Source organism: Ananas comosus, linkage group 3, assembly GCF_001540865.1.
Source record: "Ananas comosus cultivar F153 linkage group 3, ASM154086v1, whole genome shotgun sequence".
NCBI lineage: Eukaryota > Viridiplantae > Streptophyta > Magnoliopsida > Poales > Bromeliaceae > Ananas > Ananas comosus.
The window spans coordinates 6529640-6545336 of NC_033623.1; the positions used below are offsets into that span (position 1 = coordinate 6529640).

The window sequence follows — 15697 nt, forward strand, 5'->3', positions numbered from 1 at the left end:
TTTAACAAATTACATATAATCTTAACAACCTGAAAATTCTAATAATTTATCTATATAATTTCATATAACCTTAACAGCCTGAAAATCCTAATAGTCTATCCATACAATTTAATATAATCTTAACAATCTGAAAATTCTAATAATCTATCTATACAATTTTATATAATCTTAACAGTCTGAAAATCCTAAGAATCTATCCATACAATTTAATATAATCTTAACAGCTTGAAAATCCTAATAATATATCCATACAATCCTAACAATCAAATAAAAATTCTAATGATCCACATATAATCCTAACAATCTCACTTTTTTCTATTTCCTATATAATTCATGGACAATTTTAGTAAATGCGGCGAACAATTCACCGCCTTTAAAAGAAATGAGAGAAAACGGTGAATGATTCACTGCCTTTAAAAGAAATAAGTGAAAGCACTGAATGATTCACCGCCTTTAAAAGAAATTAGAGAACGCGACAAACGATTCACCGCCTTTAAAAGATATGGGAGAAAATCCCACGTGGCTCCTACATGGCGAAAAGAGGGTTAGTTTGCCAAATATAAATTTGGCAGGGTTATTTCGTAAATTATAAAATTTTAGAGGGTTATTTTATAAAAAAGTCCAATTTTGCGTTTGGATGAAAATTAGGGTGTTCCCGGGAATAAGAAAAATAGCGTTTGGATAGATAAGATAGAATAAGAAGAATAATGGATAGTAAATTGAAAATAATGATATTACCCTCTCATTATATTTGACTTTTAAATTTTTAAATTTTGCGTTTATAATTTTAAATTTAAATTTGAAATTTGAAATTAAAATTTAAAATTTAAAATTTAAAATTTTTAATTTTAAGAATTTCAATTTTAAATTTAAGACCAAATTTAAATTTGAAAGATATAAAATATCAAATTTAAAAATTAAAAAAATCAAAATTAAAATTTAAACTTTAAAATTTGAATTTTTAAATTATAAATTTTAATTTTAAAATTACAAATTTTAAATTTTAAAAATTTAAATTGTAATTTAAAACATAGTTCTCTCTCTTTCTTTCTCTCTTTCTCTCTCTCTACCAGGGGAACAAGGGGTGGGAACAATTTCCACCCTATATCGGGTTATACCGGACCCAACTCTTGTTGGGTACAAGAGGGGGGGATAAGACCTTACCCCTCTCTTGTACCCAATCCAAACGGTGTGTATAGGCACACACTCATTTCTAATATGAACCTGCTGCGGGTAGTGTACCTGTTAAGACCCGTGGTTAGAATTAGTGCTTATGGCACAGTCAAACTACAATAGTTGAACAATCATGGTGTCTCATATCTTAAGGATTAGTCATACAATTGCAACATCAAACCAATGATTTGACGAGTAGACATTCATATAACTGTTCGTAGTGAGTCACGCTCAACATGTTTGTTTTTTTAACAACCACCTACATGTTTGCTCCAGTGTCACCAAACTAATGACTCAAGACTTGTCATCCCAAAAGGAAAGCGGACACATACACTAATCTAACAAGATCAATCATCGTTTCCATAATGATACACTGATTGGGAGCATTTGGAAATTAATCATTAATAATGTGTCTCAAGTTCTCGATTCTTGAGAATACACATCATTGTCTTATTAATTTCTCGAATAAGTCATGAACACATTAAACGTGAATGGAAAAAAATAGCTCAAATAATATAAATAATCAAGATCAAGTGCAAAATATCCAATAAAAAATGTGCTCAAATAATAGCTCAAATAATATAAAATATGTGCCAGCCCAATTGGCTTCTAGGGCATACAACTAACATAGTCAACTTCTTTTTTGTACTCGTCCTCTTCTGTTTTATTTTTACGGAGGTTTTAAGTGCCTGTCGGCACGGGCCGTATCCACCATGCCGTACCGTGCCAACAAGATACCGGCACGATACAGACCCCGTGCCAATGGCATAGCTCAAAACCCTCTATTCTTCAAATTAGTAAGTAATTTCCTCAATAAAGTTCAAAAGATGTGATAGAAAGACATAATAAATAGTTAGAATATTTTGTTGCTAAAGAAAATAAATATTTCATGCTATTATGTGTTAGCACACAAGAGTTTTTTTGACTAGCACGCATCGGCACGGCTCTGCACGTACCGTGCCGTACCGTGCCGGCAAGTTTCCGGCACGACTCCATGCCACGGCACTTAAATCCTTGTTTTTACTTTTATCAAATACTAGTTCATCGTCTAGCTCTACTTTTTGGAGCATAGGTCACGAACAAATTCTATTTTAGGCGAGGCCTGGTTTGTCACATTAAAAACATCGGCCTGGTTTGTTACATTAAAAACATCGGCCTTCTAAACTCTCCTTTGTCGGATTACTAGTTAATGGTTTGGAGTAGGTCGACGGGCTCGATGCTGTAGGCTTTGATTTCTCAAGAGTTATGAAATGGCGCCTTTTCTTGTGTTGAAGCTATGTTATGGTGCTGATGGTGGCGGCTTCTATTGTTCTTCTATTTGATGTGCTGCGTGAACCCCATTGACTATAGAAAATAATCTAGTATTCATGGCGCCAATTTCGGACTTAAGTCTGGTGTTGTATTTTAATCAGCAGATTCTCATTCCAAAAAATTCAAATCATGTCGCGTAATTATAGAATTGTGCAATGTGCTTTTCTATGGTTTTGGAACCCTTGGTTGGTAGAGTCAATTGTAATTGAACATATTGACGATAGTCATATGGAATACAGTGTTGAGACCTTGTTCGCTTCTATCCTTCCATGTTTGTGTAGCCGTATAATGATGCTGCTGTTCTTTAGATCACAAAATCTTGACTATGTGTAAAAATAAAATATTTTGTATGGAACGGTATTGTAAGTAAGGTTATAGTCATTACCTTCTGCTTTATTTGATTTAGCTGTACATGTAAATAAGATATGATCTGAAAGAACTAGACATGAATAGGAGTTAGATTATTGTATTGGCATAAAATAGTGCATGCCAACATTCCTGATGCTATTCATCTTAATTGTATGGTGGTAAAAATGTATAGAACTTTCCTCAACTGTCTTCCATTTTGATCTGACTACCTGATCTTTGAAAATTTAGATTTTGCTATGTAACCTTTCAATTTATTTAATTTAAGTCAGTTAATGACTCTTTGACTTCAAAATTTGTATGAGTTGTTTTTTTGTACAGGTTCAATTAGTATATTTTATGCAGTTCATGCAACTATAATTTCAACAATCGGCTTAAATTTTGTATTGGAAGAGCTATCAAATGACTTAAATCAAACAAATTGGAGGGTTTGGTATTAAAATCAAAATTTTGAAAGGTTGTCTAGTCAAATCACAATGGTTTATAGTTCAGGTAAGTTTTATACATTCTTACCTTGCAAGGTACCAAAAATGTAATAAATTTCTGAACATTTTGGAACTACAGATAAAGTGCTAATATTGTTCAATCAAGATAAACCTATGCCTATCTTCTCCCAGTTAGAAGAATTACAGTTGAGAGGCCTATTTTACATTTTTACCAATTACTAGTGTAAAGTTACATCAACCTATGCTGATCTTGTCGAGTACATGTTTTCCTATTGTCCATCTTCTGATTCTTCCCATAATATTGCTATAACTAATAATTAATATTAAAATGAACAAAACACTTCTATTAACAAGTATTGTCTTTTTCTAAAATCTACCTATGTATAGCATGACATGAGAAAATCTCATTACTAAAATTTAATTACACATTTCTTCAAACCTTCATTTGCTTAGCTTACGGACATGCAAGACATGGAAAGACAACAACCAGTAACTAAGACAGAAATATTGATCTGACTTTTTTCTTTATGAAAGAGACATGATAGTCCTTGTACCGTGCTGATATGGAGACGCCACCACCTATAGCCCATTCTGTTCGACTTAGTTTTTTGGATTAATGAATTTTAAACTTTTGCGATTGAGTGATTTTTACAACTAAAAATTATGGATTTTATCAAATTATGAGTGATTTTATCAAGTTTAATGATATATCACTTTTAGCCAATAAAACTAGAAAAATTACCAATTAATAGGTAATAAAACCTTTGATTTTAAAACCTTAACTAACTCAGATAACTCAAATAGAAAAAAGTTGGGGCATTAGTGTCAATCAAAATAGTAGCTGAAGGGGTCATTTTAGAATGACCAATGGGTGAGGGGGTTTTCATACGTTTTCACCAGGAGCCTTATTTCCTAACTTTGTATACATCTTCAAAAAGAAAAAAAAAGTAAAAAGTGAAAGAAGGGCAAAAGAGCATACCCTCTTAGGTTTTATTGATGAAATTATATAGTACAAGAAAAGGTTTAAAGTGCTGTGGCACGGGGGCGTGCTGCTGTCTGCTTGGCACGGTACGGCGTCGGCACGTTTTCATGCCGACACATGATGCGCTTGTGTGCCGATGAATACGCATGACCTCCTAGTAGCACACTTTGGCACAGATTTATTTTAGTTTTTTTAGTTCCAATAAGCTCTTATAATATTATTTTAAAAGATTTAATCAAACAATTATGAATATTTGTTATGTATAGCTTACTATACTCATCAATTAATATACTTGTAAGCTTTTTTGTATGTATAGTACAACTATACCTGATGCAGAATAGAAATTTTTATAGGTTAGAATTTTTAAAATGCAAAGATATCTTTTTTTTTTCTTTTTTCTTTTGACCATATTACAGTCTTTCTTTTATAAAATACAAAAAATAATTTTTAAAATTATTTTAAAAATTATTTGAAAAAATTATTTTTTAATTAATTTTTTAAAATATTAGTATATCTATTGTCACGCCCCGAATTACATGTTTCCCCGAGCATGCCAACAGACCCGCCGTATATATAGGAATTTTTTCTGTATACGAAGCGATAGCTGTACCTATAAACAAAACAAGCTACAATCACAAGGTAAAGAGCTGCTAAACTGCAAACATATATATAAAACCTCGAGGGGTTCCAGTACATACAAAAAGTCCACTATACACGCTCCAGCCAGTACCCCGACAACATCACAGTATGTACAAAGAAAGCCTAAAACTACCTCTGGTAGGTACTCCTCTAGCACTACCGCAAAGCTGGAAGGGATCTAGCTCGCAACTCCCTCTCCACGATCAGAATCAGCAACAGCAGCAGCCGCAGACGAAGGCTCTGCCAAAGGGGTCCACAACTGGGTGTGAGAACTACTGTAAAAAGTAGTCCCAGTGGGTACCGTCACCGACCTCAACAGCTCACCCACTAAGTCTACAGAAAAGTGCATAAAAGATAGTAAAGAAAGCTGGAAATCCTACAGCTATATGCCACTATACTATCGCTAACCAACACTAGCTATCTGTAGATATAGCAAAAATGCAATCTTTGATCCAAACTCACTAGGGACTGTGAACGCACCCGTCCCGCCTGTCGAAGCTACATCATACACCACCCCGAGGGATGCCGGTGGAGAGCAAAGTCCTAACCGGACACTACGACATCAACGCAAAAGCACATAACCAGACTCCGGAGCGGCACTCGTGGGCGCTACTCAACCGAGTATGCAAGCGTGTCTTTGCCGAGCTTAATCAGGCTCTTATAGGCTATAATCAAAGCAAATAGGTCTAACGGTTTAACAACCAAAGTTCACGTGCCCTTGACACAATCTGAGGCAAAACACAGAATCTGGGTCCACCGTCAACCGCGACGGCACCCGACAGTCCGAAACAGTCTACATACTACTGTAAAAATAAGCTCGGCATTCCAGCACGAGCGTAAACTCATCCTACACTAATCTGGGTATCCACCACATACAAACAGCGGCGATACAGACGAACCACAACTCCTAAAGCTAAATCTTGTAATTTTCAGAAATGACAGTGTAGAATCTATATTTTTTCTCCTAAGTCAAATCCAAGTCCAACATGTAAAATTGTAACTCTAGCTTAACTCCAAATTCAGATTTTATACTCTAATCCATGAATTCGAGTACTAGCAAGGAAATAAACTAATGATACATGTTGACGATGCTAAAACTTAGGGAGTTCCGACGATTTCTGTAAACATTAACCCACATCGACACGCTAGTCCAACTACGGCGAGAAGTCGAAAGGAGGGAAAACCACGCGCTCGCTCGGCCTCCCAACAATGCAACCGCAACCTCCCGAGCTCGAGCCGCGACCTCAACAACGTACAAGTCCACCGGCTAGAGAAAGAGAGAGGAAAAGAAGAAGAAGAACCGCTCACAACCCTCTCTCTCTGAATATATAAGCTGGGGATAACCTTGGGTTGATCGACACACCAAAAGACCAAAAGGCCCCTCACCAACTCAAAACTCCAGCTAGAGTACCGGTACCCAATTTGGTTACCGGTACTCGGCCTCTCATCCCGCAAGCTCGTACACAGGGTACCGGTACCAGCCCGATTCAGTACCGGTACTCGGCATCAAATTGGCGCAACCCGAGAGCAGCATTTTTGGAATTCCACTGGAGTATCGGTATTCCTCTGCCTGGTACCGGTACTCAACACTGAAAACCTGCACTTTGCAGATTCCAATGTCAAAACTCTACTCTCGCGTAGCACTGAGTCCGTTTTACGTCCATTTGGCGCTAAAACGACTCCGACTTGTCCCGACACTCCAGATGTGTCGACAAGCCTCAGATGCTGAGATCCACGGGTTGCAGAACACCAGGGGCACTACATCTATCAAAAAAAATTAAGCGATAAATTATATGACAAATAAATTAAATAAATTTAACTGTTAATTGATTTAATTTAACTTTTAATTTTATCAGTATTTTCAATATTCTAACGCAAAAATAAAATTTTATGTTTGATGTGCCTCAAAATTTGTTTATTGAGTTCGATTTTGTTTTCCTAATTCGGCAAAAGTTTCGTGGTGCGACAAATTTTGATAAAATAATTTGTGAAGAAAAAAAAAAAATGTCTGTGGTAGAAACAGAGGGCTCGGGCCGATAAATGGATCGGATATGTAAATTAAAAATTTGCCCTATATTGATAAACAAAAAAATTAAATTATAATTTTTTGACTTGCCTAACAAGTAAATTTTTAATTTGCAATGTTTTTGGGAGGTGTGGGGTACTCAGAATGCTTTGGGTACCCTAAAAAACAAAACAAAAAGAAAAAAACAAAAAGCAAAAAAAAAGGAGCGTAGTGCCGGCACGGCACTGTGCCGCGGCACGCGTCATCGTGCTGCTTTGTCCAGTGCAGCACGGCCCCGCGTGCCGCAACACGAGGGGGGGTCGGAGAACCCCCTTGTACCGTGCCAGGGGGCACAATACGACACAGGGCGGTACTTCAATCCTTGGTACAAGAGATAAGTCTATTATAGTAACAATGTCTACTATAGTAACAATACAACTAGGATTACATACTGTATAAACCTATATCATATCATATAATCCTACTCTAAATATGTTGTAATATACAATATCCTAATATAGTAGAAGATACTTAATATGTCGTAAGTCGTAACATCCCCCGCAAGCTAAGTATTCGGTGGCCGGATGCGAAGATTAAGCCGCAACATTGAAAATTGGGAGGACGACAAAGGCTTGGTGAAAATATTTGCAAGTTGCTTATCAGAAGAGATATGCACAAAGTTCAAATCACCAGACTGAACTTTCTCACGCAGGAACTGATAGTCAAGCTCAATATGCTTCGTCCGAGCATAGAGAACCGGATTAGCCGCAAGATAAGCCGTGCTGAGATTATCATAATAGATGCTGATGGAGCGCCATAAGAAAACACCAAGGTCACGGAGTAAACGTCGAATCCAAACCGTCTTAGCAAGCGTGTACACCACAGCACGATACTTAGCTTTAGAATTGGAGCGAGAAATGGTGGGTTGTTTCTTAGCAGACCAGGAGATAAGATTGAGCTCGAGAAAGACGCAATAGCCAGAAGTAGAGCGACGTGTATCGGGACAATCAGCCCAATCAGCATCGGCAAATGCCACAAGAGAAGGCTTGACACAGCGAGAGAGTGGAAGACCATAAGATAGGGTCCCTCTGATATAATGTAGAATATGCTTGACGGCTTGCATATGTGGTTCACGAGGCGTCTGCACATACTGAGCAACAGAGTTGACAACATATGAAATATCCGGTCTCGTCAAGGTGAGATACTGGAGAACACCAACAAGCTGACAATAGACATAAGGATCATCAAGAAGACGTCCCTTATGAGACGAGAGGCGAGAGACCGGAGAGAGAGGACTAGAGACAGGCTTACAATAAAAAAAACCATGGCGTTGAAGTAGTTGATGCGCATATTTGTGCTGAGTCAGATGAAGACCAGAAGAAGACGGAGTAACCTCAATGCCCAAGAAATAATAGAACGGCCCGAGATCCTTCATAGCAAATTCACGTTGTAGGGTGACAATGAGAGCCTCGAAAAAAGATGAGCTGCCGGTGATAATAATATCATCAACGTATAAAAGAAGAACGAGAGTGCCAGAAGAGGAATGGGAAACAAACATATAGGGATCCGTGGTATTGCTGACAAAACCAAGTTCAGAAAAAATGAAGTGAATCGCTGAAACCAAGCCCGAAGAGCCTGCTTAAGACCATAGATTGCCTTGCCGAGACGACTAACGTGATGAGAAAAAAAGGGGTCCACAAAACCCGGTGGTTGTGCTATATAAACTTCTTTAGAGAGAGTTCCATGAAGAAACGCATTCTTAGCATCAAGTTGTCGAAGAGACCAACTAGAGGATAAAGCCACTGAGAGAACAGTACGAATAGTGGTCGCTTTGACAACGGGGGAAAAAGCCTCATCGAAATCAATACCTCGTTGTTGTTTGTAACCCTGAGCAACAAGCCGAGCCTTGAGGCGCTCAAGAGAACCATCTGCTTTCTGCTTTACCTCGTATACCCATTTACAGCCAATGAGCTTAACGGAAGAAAGAGGAGGAACGAGATCCCAAGTAGCATTAGTCAATAAGGCATCAAATTCCTCAGCCATGGCAGACATCTTGAAAAGCCTTATGAAAGGAGGTAGGCTTAGTAGGAAGAGTAGAATGGGCAGAAGCGAGTAAGGAAATAGACCCTGTGGAATCCTTAGTCATCGAGCGAGTGAGTATAGAATGGGTTCGGGTAGGCAGTGGAGCTATAGAAGATGAAGGAGAGGAGACAGTAGCAGGCTGAGGAGGTGGATTATCAGAGGAGGTAGGTAGCACATCAGTAGCATATGGAGAAGAAGCAACAGGCCGGTTGGCCTGTCGTCTGATATAGACCCAGAGCTCAGATGGACCAACAACAGTGGCAACATTCTCAGGACCAACCTGTGGAGTGTCAGAATGCAAGCTGGAAGAAAATATTGATATGTTCTCAGACGGTGAAACCGATGTGTGTGAACCATTGTCAGCAGGAGGACGTGTGAAGGAGAAGCTAGAAATCGCACCAAGAGTGCTAGGACTTTCACCCAGTAAAGGCGGATTAGAGAGAAAATTTTGAAACATTTGCAAGTTGGAAAATGAGGATGAGGAAAAAGAAAATTTAGACAGACATGAGTAAGGAAAAATATGTTCAACAAACGTAACATGGTGAGAAATAAAGACTTTACCGGTGCTTGGATGTAGACAGCGAAATCCTTTATGTTTGTCATAAAGTCCCAAGAAGACATAAGGAAGTGATCGGGGAGCGAGCTTGTGAGGTGCAATGTCCTGTACATCGGGATAACATAAACATCCAAAAACTCTAACAAGTTGCAAGTTAGGAGAAGCACAACTATGAAGAATGTCCTTTTAAAACAGTGAGAGATGGAATTCTATTCACAAGAAAAACAACAGTTTGAATGGCTTCAGCCCAGAATCGAGGAGGTAAGCAAGCTTGAAAAAGTAGGCTTTTAACAACGTTAGATAAATGCCTATGCTTCCTCTCAGCAAGACCATTTTGTTGAGGAGTATAATGACAAGAAAATCTGTGAATAATGCCATTTTGTGAAAAAAGAGTAGAAAACTTCTTATTTACAAATTCAGTGCCATTGAAGGACTCGAAAATTTTTATCGAGCTATGGAATATGTTTTCAGCTATTCTTTTAAACTCCAAAAATTTGTCAAAAACTTGGTGTTTAGATTTTAAAAGATAAAGCCAAGAGAATCGAGAGTAATCATCAATAAAAATAACATAATACTTATAGCTAGAGAGTGAGGGAACAGGTGATTGCCATACATCCGAATGAACAATATGAAAGGGAAAAGTAGACTGAGATTTTGAATCATTAAACGAAAGTTTGACATGTTTTCCCATATTACAAGTATTGCAAACATATAATTTTAAAATAGAATTCGAGACAATTTTATTATTTGTAAGGAATGTAGAAAAACTAGGGTGACCTAACCGTCTATGCCAAATATCACTATTAACCCTAGATGCAACCAGTGTAGCTGTTGCTTATTTCCAATACTTGTAACTTTAGAAGAGAGTGAATAGAGTAATGTTCTCGAACTAGGGCATTGAAGGAGCTTCGTCCCTGTTTTCTTGTCTTTCATAAAAAAACCAGAAGAGCCAACTCAAAAAGGAAATTATTATCATGACAGAACTGGCGTACGGAAAGTAAATTTTTCTTAATAGAAGGAACAATAAGAACATTTTTAAGAGCAAAGGATTTAGAGGAGGAATGCAACTGAGTTTCACCTGTCTGAGTAATATCAAGTAAATTTCCATTACCAACAAAAAATTTTTCGTGCCCTTTATAAGGTTTAGAGGTTAAGAGAATACCAGAATTTGCGGTCATGTGATTAGATATTTAGATGCGCCGGTGTCAGGATACCATACTTCCTCGCCAGGTTCATGGAGGTTCATAGCAGTAAAGGTTTGAGGAAGATCATCTGCAACAAAGGAATGATTGAAGCGTTGTCTGCACTGAAGAGCCGAATGATTAAACTTGCCGCAAATTTGACATTGTGTCCTAGATTTTGGAATGTAAGGTTGATAGGTCGGGGTATAGGGTTGAGAATTATTAGGTTGAAAATGCGAATAGGCTCCAGGAGATCCACGACTAGGATATGAATTGAATCTACTGCGTGGTCCTTGAACACTACGATATCTACCTCTACGACCTCTATGGCTTCAGCGTCCACGATTTGCATAAAGAGCTTCAGCATTGATAGTGGGACTGGCTGGTGATGTCGTCAAACTAATACGATGTTGAACTTCAGTTTCCTCTTGCATTAGAAGTGGACGAAGTTGTTCAAAAGTGGGCTTATGTCGATGTGTATTAAGGGCATTGACAAAATCCCTATATTCTTCCGGTAACCTGAGAAGAACTGTTATGACCAAGTTATGGTCTGACTCAGATTCACCAATCGCTTGTAGAGCATCACTAATCGCCTTAATCTTTTGCATGTAATCGCTCATGTTTATTGAACCTTTCTTGATGCTTCACAATTCGGACTATAGAGAGAGCCGTAGAAGCAGTTTTATCAAGGAAACTAGTGAAGGACCTGCGCATTGCGGCGGAATGATTTCGTAAAAATAAATATATAAATAAAATAAAAAATAGCAAAAAAGAGCCAAAGAATTATATAAAAAAAGTAACTGAAAAATAAGCAACTTTTGCTATAATAAAAATATAAGAATAATACCTCTACAGATTTAGGGATAAATCATAACAGTATAATATTTTCAACTGTTTATATTTTCAATTGTACGATCACAAATATGTCCCTCCAAAACCATAACAGAATAATATAAGTGGGATAAAAATGTCAAAACATATCATAGAAAAATTTAGGGATAAACCCTAAACCCACTCAATTTTAAATTTAAATATTTAATTTTAAATATTTTATAAAAAGCAAGTTGCCGCATCCCTGGTTGAAATGATTCTATAATTTTTTAAAAATCCGATCTTTCAAAATTTTATTTTGATTATCTAATTTTTCGATATATTAGATTTCAGTCAGTCGATGATATTTTGACTTTAAAAATCTGAGTGCATTGCTTTTTGATATATTAGATTTGAGTCAGTCGATGGTAAAATTAACTTAAAACTCCAATCTTTTTTTTATTTTTTAATGTACAATCTATGTCTAAATACTTAATATTATAAAATTAAAATTTATATTTAATACAAACAATTTAAACTATTTAAAAATTATTTATATATTTAAAATTTTTATAATAAAAAAAAAGTTAGAGTAAACCTTAAAAAAAATTATAAATCTTTTTCTCCATATTGGAAAAGAGAAAAAAAAAAATGGAAGAAAGAGGTATGAAATAAAAAAAAAAAAACAAAAGCTCCGCTCTCTCCCCAAACTGGGTCCCCACCCATCTACGTGCCAGCTCCTGTACGAGCCTGCGTGGGCCCACCCTACGCGATCTCCCGCTCCCCCTCCTCCCTGCTGCCTTCGCCGCCATGTGTACAGAAACTGAGGATTCATATATGTATATAGATATGCTTCAATAGTTTTCCAAACATTATATGCAGTTTTAGGAGAACTAGAAACGACCATATGTAATATGCTAAGAGAAAAGGTGGCATTAATCCATGAGAGTATAGTGGTGTCTTTCTTTTTCCAGTTTAATATTTTGGGTTTGCACTTATTTTTTTATCAGAAGTTTTAATTGTTTGAGGCGGTATAGTACCAGCTCCGTCCACATGCGATGTAATATCAAAACTCTCCAAAACATTAAGAAAAATTTGTTTCCATATCAGATATGTGAAATTCGTGAGTTCAAGTGGTATAGGAGTTTTGATGTTAACTACTGGCAGGTTTGAAGAGGAAGACATATTACCACCAAGAAAAAAAAAGATTCACCACGAGAGAGACAAATTCGAAAAATAGACCAAGTAATCACAGATTCAGAGGAAAGAGAAAAAGGAGTCAGAGTTGAACCCAAGATGAACCGACTGTACTTGAGATCAACCGGGCGACATTAGCAAGCAGCACCAATGAGAGGCTGGAATTACTGTAGCACAACCACTGTAGCAGTCTGTAGTAGTACTGTAGCGCCGATATTATAGGGTACAGTAGTGCCGGCACTGTAGCAGTATCGGGGAGATAAAAGTCCAAGGATAAGGGGAAATAGAACACCACAAGAAAAAGCACCTATGGAAGAAGGTGAGACTTGTGGTGGATGGTGGCTATGGATCGATATCCTCAAATTAGGGTTTCCGCTCTGATAGCATGAAAGAAGGACAAAAGAGCATACCCTCTTGGGTTCTATTGATGAAATTATATAGTACAAGAGATAACTCTACTATAGTAACAATGCCTACTATAGTAACAATACAATTAGGATTATATACCATATAAAGCTATATCATATTATATAATCCTAGGATTACATACCATATAAACCTATATTATACCATATAATCCTACTCTAAATATGTTGTAATATATAATATCCTAATATAGCATAAGATATTAAATATGTCTTAACAAAAAGACAAATAAATTATATAATATACCTATAGAAATCTGCCACACACAGCTGTTAGTTTCTTCATAGTGTATTTCCATGTCGCTCTTGGGATAATGCGGCCTTTCTTGACTAGATGATCCTTCTCATTTCCTTTTCTATTGATTGGATTAAAAAAAGAGGTGGATTTAACTAATTACTATTTTTTATATTAAATTAGAGTAATAGATGCTTTCAGTTGAAAAAATAGGAAGAGAAACTAGGTGTTTTGTTCAGGAGAATAATTGATGGAGTTGCTGGTATGTTGTTGGGTCCCTTCTCCTTAGTAGGAGATGGAATAATGGGCCATTCTTTGTTTTCTTCTGTGCAGACATGACCAAAGAGGGCGACCAAGTCCCTCCCTTCCGAGAGGAGAGGCGTGAATAATGAGAAATAAAACTATAAAAATTAGGGTTAGAAAGTTTATACTTTGGTGGGGTTTAGGCGGGAAAAGCTGGCGCTTTTAGTCGCTTAAATTTAGAGAAAAAAAAAATCTTCGCTATGGAGTAGTAGCGAAATGTTAGTTACAAATGTAATCCATTGCAAAACACAATTCCATAATGTCCCCCAATTTTTATTTTACAGCGAACATGAAAATCCTTTGCTAACACTTATTTTTAGCAATGAAATGTTCCTTTTCACTAAAATCTGTTCTTCAAATCACAATATTGTTGTAGTGCTTGATGCTTTTGAGGCGGAGAAGGTAATTCTTGGCTTGCTCTGGTTCAGTGCCTCTTATATGTATTTGTGACTTATGCTTTTGGGATTTTGCATCTTTTCCTTCCACGGTAAGCAATTAGTAATGATGAACTCATCTTTTAGGTACATCTCGCTGGCGAGAATTTGGTGATGGGGGGCTTTTGTGGGGAGAATGTAATGGAAAATCTTTTGATTGGTTCGATGGTTCTCCTGTTGAAGAGCTTCTGTGCAAGGTCCATATCTAAAGTGATTGTTTTGTTTATTTACATTTAGAATTGTTTCTTTTCTGTACTTTCATAGTCATTAAATGTTATTATTTCTTTTTATTCTTGCTACTGTTCACTTTCAATATCAAAGAATTTAAACGTGCTTATGATTTCTCTTTCTCCTCTTATAATATGTTGTGGTCTACAGTCTACTGTCATAAGCTAGCAGTCCAAGCATACTTGGGTACACTTGAATTTGTATTTGTTGATCTTGCTCTCAAGTGAATATTTCGATAGCTTTTGCGAAAAACTAATGAAAACTAATTTATAATTTTTGATGTCACCATTAAATAGGCACTTCACATGAGTACAAAGTATCCATGTGCTAATGCAGCAAGAGGTGAAATTTTTGTTTCTGGCATTGCAGAGTCCACCTTATTGTTTGTTTGTAACCATTTAATGCAAGAAGCTAATTTGGAAAACAATTGAGGTCTACATGCCTTCATTAGAATTTACTTTCCTCGCTCTTGTCATAAGCACAATGTCTGGTGAGGGACTAAACAGATTTACGCTTTGCTGCAGAAAATTGATATGTTACGTGAAAAACTCATAAAATCAGAATGGCTCTTTGGAAAACAAAGTTTCTGCTTCTCACAAATTTGGCAGTTTTAAGGTGACACGGCAAAAGGTTAACTTCAAGTTCTGTTAATGGATGTACATAGCCTTGAGAAGTGCTGGCATTGTATAAAACAATATCATGATATAATGTGAGTTAGCTTATTCATGTTGTCCTATTTCAGATATATCAAACTTAATATTTTAGGGCAACTTATAGTCCTTAGTCTAAGTGTTGGTGTATGACAAGAATGCTAACGAAAGAAAATCGTAAAGTTTGGTTGTGTCACGCCCGCTTCCCTAGTGGAAGCCTATCCGACGCGTGCACAGACCCCGCCGTATGCACAAGGTACCTCCCAGTGGACACAAGGCGTCTACAATAAACATTCAAGAATTAGAATGAGGAAAATAATCCTAACATGATAATTAGAGCATAAATATGAAGCTAATTTCTAAAGCAACAAGTGAAGGAAAGTAAAACAACTAAAGATCAACTATCTCCACAAGCATATACAACAAAATATTACTAGATACATATGGTGGTCTTTATACAAAATGGTCAAATACACCTTTCCAAACCAAGACAAAAAGAAAGGTGTCCACCTATGCAGATATCTCCCAGCTAGCTCTAGCTAGATGCGACTCTCTTGCCTCGGTCCCTAGCCTCTCTCGTAGTGGATGGCTCTGAAAACAAAAACAACAAATGCATGGGGGTGAGAACTATTAAACAATAGTTTCCAGTGGGTAAGCCGCCGAGAAAAGCGAAT

General features: G+C 36.8%; 1 protein-coding gene across 3 annotated transcripts in view; it reads left to right on the plus strand.

Annotated features, from left to right (window-relative positions):
• The window catches only part of LOC109707588 (DNA mismatch repair protein MSH1, mitochondrial), a 90002-nt gene that overhangs the window by 35016 nt on the left and 39289 nt on the right, over positions 1–15697 (plus strand). For all 3 annotated transcript variants that reach the window (XM_020228971.1, XM_020228972.1, XM_020228973.1), the window contains one exon: positions 14233–14342. In XM_020228971.1, coding sequence (XP_020084560.1) covers positions 14233–14342 — 110 coding nt within the window. The remainder of the gene's footprint in view (positions 1–14232; positions 14343–15697) is intronic.